Genomic DNA, 8,537 nt, shown 5'->3' with positions numbered 1-8,537 from the left:
TTAGAGTTTCCTTCTCATCAGACTAACCGCGGGAGGTTTTCGTGCGTATCCTAATGTGCGGCTAAATGGAATAAATATCACCCCCCCATTCATTTTTTTTATGAAAATTAAATAAAAAAGGTTAAAAGCATATTTAGAATTTTACTTCTCCGTCACCATCTCTTCTGGAGCAGCGTTTGTTCAAGAGAAGGGGAACAAAGCATTAATTTACTTTAAAAAATTATTTTAACAAAAACTATTTATTGAAACAGTATACTTTTATTTAACTTTTTCCTTTTTTTTTGGGGGGGGGAAACAGTTTATACAGTGATTTTCCTTCTAAATCTTAAGAAATAAGATTATAAAAAAAAATTTATAAATTACAGATACATATTATTTTCCAAGCAGAATAACAAGAATGGTTCAAAAGATTTATTACAAATAATTCAGCTGAAAGATCATTTGGCATTACAAAATGTGTCATTCATTTGAAATGAATAATCATTACACCAAAAAAGGCTTCAATAAAATAGGATTATTAAATGAAATAATAACAAATGCCTATTATAATGTTATAACAAATGCCTATTTAATATTCATACATAATAAATATGGGGAAAGATTAGTTTCCTTTTTCTATTTTTCGCATCAGTTTATGTCCAAGAATTTTATTAAGCGAAACTAAAACCAATTATTAAAAATAAAGAGAAAAAAATTGATGAGGAATTATAGGTATTTGATGCGATCGAATTTTGTTGATAGTTGCAGGATTTGTATTGATAATTAGAAAACAATAAACACAAATGCACACTTTCAAAAAGCAAAAAATTGTCATGTGACATTTCTATATTCAAAAATATTTTATAACATTTTCTTAAAATTTTTTTTCCTTAATGATTTTTAAAAACATTTTATTAAATAACTAAGATAAATGTGAATAAATAGAAGTACGGTAAATAAAAAATTAAAGTTTGATGAGACTGTTATTGTTGTTGTTTTTTCAAAATATTTATGAATAATTCTTGTTACATGTCACTTTCAGTCTATCCTGATTCATGAAATGGATGCTAAGGTTACAATTTCTAATTTAATGCTACAACTAACTAATATTTATTGTTTATTAGAAGATGAAACAAAAAGAAATAAAAACTTAATGCGTAAACTAATAACACTTTTACTCACTGTTTTTTTCTTCAGTGCTCATCAAATTAATCAAGTCAAATTAACATAACATATGAAATTAATAATTATTAATAACATAAAAATTTTTATAGAATATGATTTTTCATTTATTTATTTTTTTTCAGAATTGGTTACTAAGTTCGTCATCTGATTAGAAAAATTATAAAGCAGTGTTTTCTGCTGAATGTCAAACCATTTAGATTGAAATATTTTCACAAACTTTTGTCCTCAAACAACGCCATTATGTTATAGTTGCAAATTGTGAATACTTCGAAAACATTGTTTATTATTACTACCAGTGACCAACGCCACCTGTTGACAAACTTAATAACGAATTTTGAAATTTAGAGATAATAAAATCTCGTTTCCTTAGCAGAAGGCTGTTCCCATCTCCTTACGTTTTGCTACAATCAAATCATCATTCAATTGCGATATTCCAATTCATCCTGCATATTATTGTTATCCAATATTTGTTGTTAAAAGTTGTTTGTAATTAGGGGTATAAACACTTTCCAATTATTCAAAAATATAAAAAAGTTTCATGCATAATTATATGAATTATTAAAATTATTACAACATGCTTAAAAGCATAATTATTTGAATTAATAAAATTATTACAACACACATAATATTAGCTTCACATAACATATCAAATTGTCAAAACATGTTTTGCCCATTCAACCTTCCTCGCATTCAGTACAGACATTTTCTTCGTCATGTTCAGCAAAATACAAGTGTCCTGCAATACACTTTCGCCAACGAAACGTGGAGTGGTTTATAATGTGGGTATAGAAATGTTTTACCGGATTAATACTTCTTGCACCATCTGTTAAAACATTCCACTCGGCAGCACAGAGCGATAACTCTGGCTCCCTGAAAGCCTTATAAGTCATGATTTGACTTTTAAGATTGTTCCAATTTTCAATTTTATTTTCAGGGATAAGAAGCTTACCTCTAACCTGATCCACGAAAAATGCTAGGAATTCTAAACCTAATTGCACACGAAACAGTTCCCATTTTAATTCATACATTTTCTCTTCAGAGGCCGTTAAATAATCATCAAGAAAAATGGTAGAAATCCAAAACATAGCATTTATCAAGTAGAATTTTAATTTATTGCCAATAGATCCATAGGTTGTTCTGGAGAACATTTTGTAATTAAGCCCGATTGAATTCTCAAATTTTGAAAGCATTTCCATAAAGTGTTTCATCCTCAAAATTTCTTGCGCAGTTCTATTTTTGCTAACTTCATCAACACATTCAAGCAATTGCTTATAAAAAACGCGACTAAATTTAAAGGTGGCATTTTCTAAATGTTCAACAGCTCTGCTTTTGACATCAAGACACAAATTTTTGACTTTTTCCTCCTGTAACTTAATATTGAATTTTATATTTGCCACATTTCTAATACAAATTTTAACACTGCTTCCTAAATGAAAATTTTTTCTTATAAGTGTTTTACATGTGGGACATCTTTTCATCTGAGTATGTTGAAAGATTGTTTCTTCGATTACAGGTGGATTAAAATAGCTAGAAGGAAACGTGTGGTTACAATCCTCCAATAAGATAAATTTCTCATTAGTATTACTCCCGGTTTTGATGAATGCTTCATTAAATGGATCACAAATTTTACATAATTTAGGACATGGTTCTCCGCAGAAACCTAAACAGGCGTGGCCACATTCTAACATTTTTGGACAATCTTCTTCACAAGCTGTGCGGTCACACAATTCGCCACACAAACGTGAGCATTTTTTATGATCACAAACCCACTGACATGGCTCAATGCATATATCACACGATTCGGAGCATTTTTTAAGACACCTAGCGTGATCGCACCAATTTTCACAAAGCTTTTTACAAGGTGGACAACTTTTAGAACACACAGACTCACATTCGTGACCACAAATTAAGATTCTTCTACAGTTTTGATTGCATTCTGTGTGTAAGCGACCTTGATGACAACTACTGCAAGTTCCTTTACAAGTATGTAAGCAACTTAATCTTTCATTGCAAGTTACTGCGCACTTGCTTAAAAGATATTCAGCATCATTCCTCCAAGAGCATTTATCTGTAACATAATGATCGCAAATACTAGAATGAATAATACATAGTTTATCGCATTTATCTGTGCACTCTTCACAGCATAAGTTCGAACAATCATGACCACAAGGTAACAGTTTTTCACACATTTTCAAGCAATCAATTTTCTTAACATCACTATAACATTCAATAGATATTTCATGACCACAAGGTAACTTTTTGATGCAAATTTCATCACAATTTATTTCTTCGTCTCTAGCATAGCACGGTACGTTAATTTTATGACCGCATTGAAGTGTTCGTTGGCAATTTGTACTACATTGTATAAATGTGTCCTTGAGGCGACATTCTATACTTATCTCGTGACCACAAGAAAGAATTTTAGTAAATGTTTCAGTACAAATTATATGTTTCATGGCCACATGGCAAGCAATATTTATTTCATGGCCACATGGTAAAACTTTCACGCAGTTTTCAGTACACAGTATCTGGTTACTATCTTTAAGATAACATGCAACATTTATTTCATGACCACATTTTTCGATTTTAGTCAATATAGGAACAGTACACTGACCACACCCCTCGAAACATTTCTTTTGACATGGGTGGCCTTCAGGGCATAATTTCCCACAAGATTTATAGCAAGTAACTTCAGAATGTTCTTGGTCATATGGATGGCATTTCCTGGGACAAGCATGACCACATTCGAGTCGATATTCACAATATAAATTGCAACCTCCGTCTTTCACACAATCAAAATCGCTTTCATTCGCAACAAAACTACTTGTGTTTATATGATTTTGACATTTAAGTTCAAGAGAATCCCCAATACTATCAGTTTCTGCCAAAGCATTAGTTATATTTTTCCAAACTGCACTATTTTCCGCTAAAGCCTTAAAGTTACCAATACAATAAAGGCCTTTCTTAGCTCTGGATAATGCGACACAAATTCGGTTCGAAACTTTCAAAAAGCCAATTTCCCCTTCGTCATTGCTTCGTACAAAAGATACAAGTACGATATCATTTTCCTCGCCTTGAAAATTATCGACAACTGTTATTCTAACCCCATCAAGGATTCCTTTCGCCAATCTTTTAATTTCAAATAACTGGCCCGAATAAGTTGTAAGAATTGTTATCTGAGAAGGTTCATAGTTTTGAAAAAGAAGATATTTGCATAGTTTAACTATAAATGTAGCCTCATACTGATTGACTTTACTTTTAGAGTCACCTTCTTGGAACTCAAGATTATTGTGCGACAAGAAAAAAATATTTTTTGCCAGTCCCTTAATGTCTTCATACGCTGAGACTGATTCGTGATTCTCTAAATCCTTATAAATATGTGGCACAAGTAGTCTAGCTACATCAGGTCTCATCCGGTGTTGCATTTTGAGTTGTAGGCATTCCATACCATTTTTTACCATTCTTTCAAACAGTGACACGTTTAAGTGGTATTTTACAGACAGCAAATGAACAGTGGGACTAGGTCTTAGCTGTTGATGATCTCCAATTAAAATAACATGCTGGGTATTTTGTGCAAGAGAAGTAACAACGTGACTTTCCAATAACTCAGCTGCTTCTTCAACGATAACGATCATTGGATTTAAAATTTCAATTATATGCTTATATTTTGCTGCTCCAGTGGTTGTTATGCCAATAATGTCTGCCTCTTTGCACAAATAGGCATCTTCCAACGATTTCAGTTCATTCAATTCTTCATAAAGCTCCCGAAACTTTCGTTGCATTTCTAAAATTTCAGATTGCTTTTTTTCATGAAACAAATCCAACCAGAATTTATAGAGTTGCCACTTTTTATCAATGGGTAGACTCCAGACATGCTTCACTGCCATTGCTTCTGCTTCTGACATTTTTTCTTTGTTGTAAAGATTTCTTTTAATGTACTTTTTTAATTTCCGTTTGCCCCCTGGTGTTTTCCATTCTGAATCAATAGATTCAGTTTTTGTAGTTCTGTTTTGTTGCGTTGAAAAGTTAAATGAAACGTCCCCAAATTCATCAGAGACATTGTACCTCTGCGCTTCTATATAATCTATGTCATCTGCATCAGTTATATCGAACTTATTACGATGGTATCGCATACTATCTGAAAAAGTCAATTCAAATTCCTTTTTAAAATGATCAGCAACTTCCTGCAGTTTTTCAACGACATAGCAGCGATCTTCCAAGCTATTTTTGTTTCTTGGTTTCAATTTTAACCAATTAAATATGGCTTGATTTTTTTCTTGGCAGTTTCTGCCAAATTTTCTTAAAGACACAAGTTGTTGCGGAGAAATAAAATTTTCTACCATATCTTCACTCAATACAGTTTTCAAACAATTTTTCAATAGATTATTTTTATGAGAAATTTCTTTTTTTAAACGTGCCACATTATCTTCATAACGGAATGATAATCGATTCGAAACTCTTCGTTCCATTTGTTCTTGTTTGATTGACAGTTCATTCTGAAGGGAATCGCATTCTTCTCTATGTTTTCTTATAAATATTGAAACCCAATACTTATAAAGCTTCCATCTTGTAAAATCATCTATTACAGCAACATTTCTAATGCGTTCTGCATCACGATCAAGCAAAGGAGTGCAATATTTTAAAATATTTAATATAAGGTCATAGATGGTTTGTTTGCATGTTGCTCCATCTAGCAAAACTTTACTTTTTGCTATAGCAATTCTATTTTTACTACTACTCAAAGGAATATTGCTGAGTTCAATGGAATACACCTGAAAATTATCGAAACATTTTTCATCATTTTCCTCATCGCTATCAGGTAAATCATTTCTGTTCCCAAAATATTCATAATCCAAGTTGTGGACAGCGTTTTCAGATAAGCTGAGCCATTCGTATAAAACATCGTTTTTGAGCGAAGTTCTACGTCTGTTTAAAGATATCAGATGGCCAATCGGTATGCAGTCTCTTAGATCCGCAAATCTGAAGACCGTTCGATTTGAATTTTCTAGAAATTCCCTTTTTGAGTCAATATCTTTCCTCAACTCATAGAGTTGGGATTGTTTTTCTCTTAAATTTTCAGAGATTGATTCAGGAATACTCCAGTGGTAGTTATAACTTTGTTTTAAGTTAGATAATTGAAACTTTTCTAAGGCTTCCGTTTGGCATCGACCCCCGATGCGAACAATTTTTTGCGTAAATAGTGATACTCCTTCAAGAAATTGATCCAAGGCATGGTTAGTGTAGCACACAATTAAAATTGGAGTTTTTTCAACGCTTAATGCATTTTTATTTATGTTATACAAAATTAACTGCACGATTCTTAAACCAATATATGTCTTGCCAGTTCCAGGTGGCCCTTGAATGATTGCGAATTCTTTAGTAACAGCCGACTTCAAAGCAGCAAATTGTGAAGCATCTAGGTTTAACGTTGTATGTGATGGCCAAGAACTATCCTTTAAGACGGATACGCTTTGGACACTTAAATCTGCCTCAACTTCCGGTGGAAAATTGTAAGAGGCGGGTTGTGAAGACGTTTCTTCAATATATTTCTTTTCCAAAGGCAATAGTAAAGGTCGAAAGTCGTAAATCGTATTTTCATTTAAGTACATAGGTACAGAAACATCTTTCTTCATTTTCACGATGTAGTTTTGCAATGGTAGTTTAGCTTCATTAAGTTCAGACAAGGCTTTGAGGTTGTAGCGATAGGCTTCAAAATAAGCTGTTGTTTCAAGCACGATGAAGCTTCTTTGAGGATGCAAATTCAAAATTTCATCGGTTAATTCTTCGAAGCGCAATATAAGTTTACCCTCTTGCAACTTGCTCACATTTCTTTCAGCAACAGTAGCAAAAAGTATTGTCTCAAAATCATCATCAGTCAAGCATAGCAAAGAGCCTGTAAGGAAACGCTTGCTATATTCCCACTTTATATCGGCGAAATTTGCATCAGAAAACAACGCTATGTGAATGAGGCCAGCTCTGACGAGCTGCTGAGAAATTATGCGAACGTCTTCGTACACAGTGACATTTTTGCAGTTTTTTAACGGCTTTCCTGCTTTTTTCAATTCCTTAAACTCTGCAATACCATCCCGCAAAGGCTTAAGGTAATCTTCTCTCAAGAGACGAAATTGCACATCGAGATAATGTTCAGTGTCTTGATAACAGCCTGAAATAATATTTGGGCGGAGAAAAACAAAATCTTGCAAGTTGGCAGCATTTGGTAAAATGGGAATAGAGCGGTAGTTTTCCGGTGGCTCTTGAAGTTGCATTTTTTCGTTTTCGGACAAAGTTTTTGTTTGAGTAGGCGTGAAGTTCTGCAGAAATATTTCATTTTGGAGAATAATGTCATCAAGGGTATTTTTGTTTGCAGTATAGGAATCAGAGTGGACGAGAAACTCATCGCAAGTTTTTCTCAACTGGGGCAGCAGCATTAGTAAAAAATCAGATGAAGATGACGAAAATTGCATTTGGAGTTTGGACAGTAATTTGGTTAAGCTGATAAGAGAATCAAAATGATACTGTTGAGAAGAGTTCGAATGAAATGTCGCCAAATATTTATGAATACTGCTCAAAAACTTTTTTGATGTATTTATTTTAAGAATCAAGGCACGAACATAGCGTTGCATGCAAGATGATAAAGCTTTTTCTATAACGAGCAATACGTGCGCCATTAAATCTCGTTCAGTATTTCCTTGTAAAAGGAGAGTAAATCCATTTTCTTCATTAAGTATAGTTAGTAAAATATCTTCAGAGCTGTGAAGCAACAAATCTTTAACTGTATCTAACGACATTGGATTTAGTTCCTCAAATAGTCGGTTTTTGTTGTATGAATTCTCTTCCAACTCTGAATTTTGTTTTGCATTTTTATTGATAAAACCAGTACCATTTGTTGATAAATTAGAAAAACGTCTGTTTTCCGTATTGAAACTTTTCTGTTCACTGTTATTTGGAGAAATAGTCATTCGCCGTCTTCCTTCAGAATCAAAGGTACGTAGGCTTTCTAAGTTAAAGGACATTTTAAAGATTTATAATAATATATATAACTATAAAAATACTAACTATTTAACTTCACCAACAGAATTCAACAACTTCTATCACAGGCTTCGATTGTATTTTGATTATGGACTTCTTCTAATTGTTACTTTGCAGGAAATTTGGAACATTTAATCTATTTACCTATAAAAAATATAAATAGCATCAATTTAAAGTAAATAATATAAGGGTTGATCATATAAAAAATAGACACATGTTAAAAAAAAAAAAGAACAGTAAACACGCGGAAGTGTTCTCAACTACAATAGCGATCGTAGCTCCACCTTTAAGATTGTAAGTCGTATAGGGCAGTGTTCCCCAACTAAAATGATCAGCAACTTCCT

General features: G+C 32.7%; 1 protein-coding gene across 1 annotated transcript; it reads right to left on the bottom strand.

Moving 5' to 3' along the window:
- Positions 1–396: 396 nt before the first annotated feature.
- LOC107440476 (NFX1-type zinc finger-containing protein 1) lies at positions 397–8,333 on the bottom strand. The gene has a single exon (XM_016053398.2). The coding sequence runs from the start codon at positions 8,175–8,177 to the stop codon at positions 1,839–1,841; it is 6,339 nt and encodes a 2,112-aa protein (XP_015908884.2). The 5' UTR covers positions 8,178–8,333; the 3' UTR covers positions 397–1,838.
- Positions 8,334–8,537: the final 204 nt, after the last annotated feature.

The sequence above is a fragment of the Parasteatoda tepidariorum genome, chromosome 2, assembly GCF_043381705.1.
Source record: "Parasteatoda tepidariorum isolate YZ-2023 chromosome 2, CAS_Ptep_4.0, whole genome shotgun sequence".
In the NCBI taxonomy this organism is placed as follows: Eukaryota; Metazoa; Arthropoda; class Arachnida; order Araneae; family Theridiidae; genus Parasteatoda; species Parasteatoda tepidariorum.
Note: the sequence above shows the minus strand (reverse complement) of the source record. Positions and strands in the feature narration are given on the sequence as shown.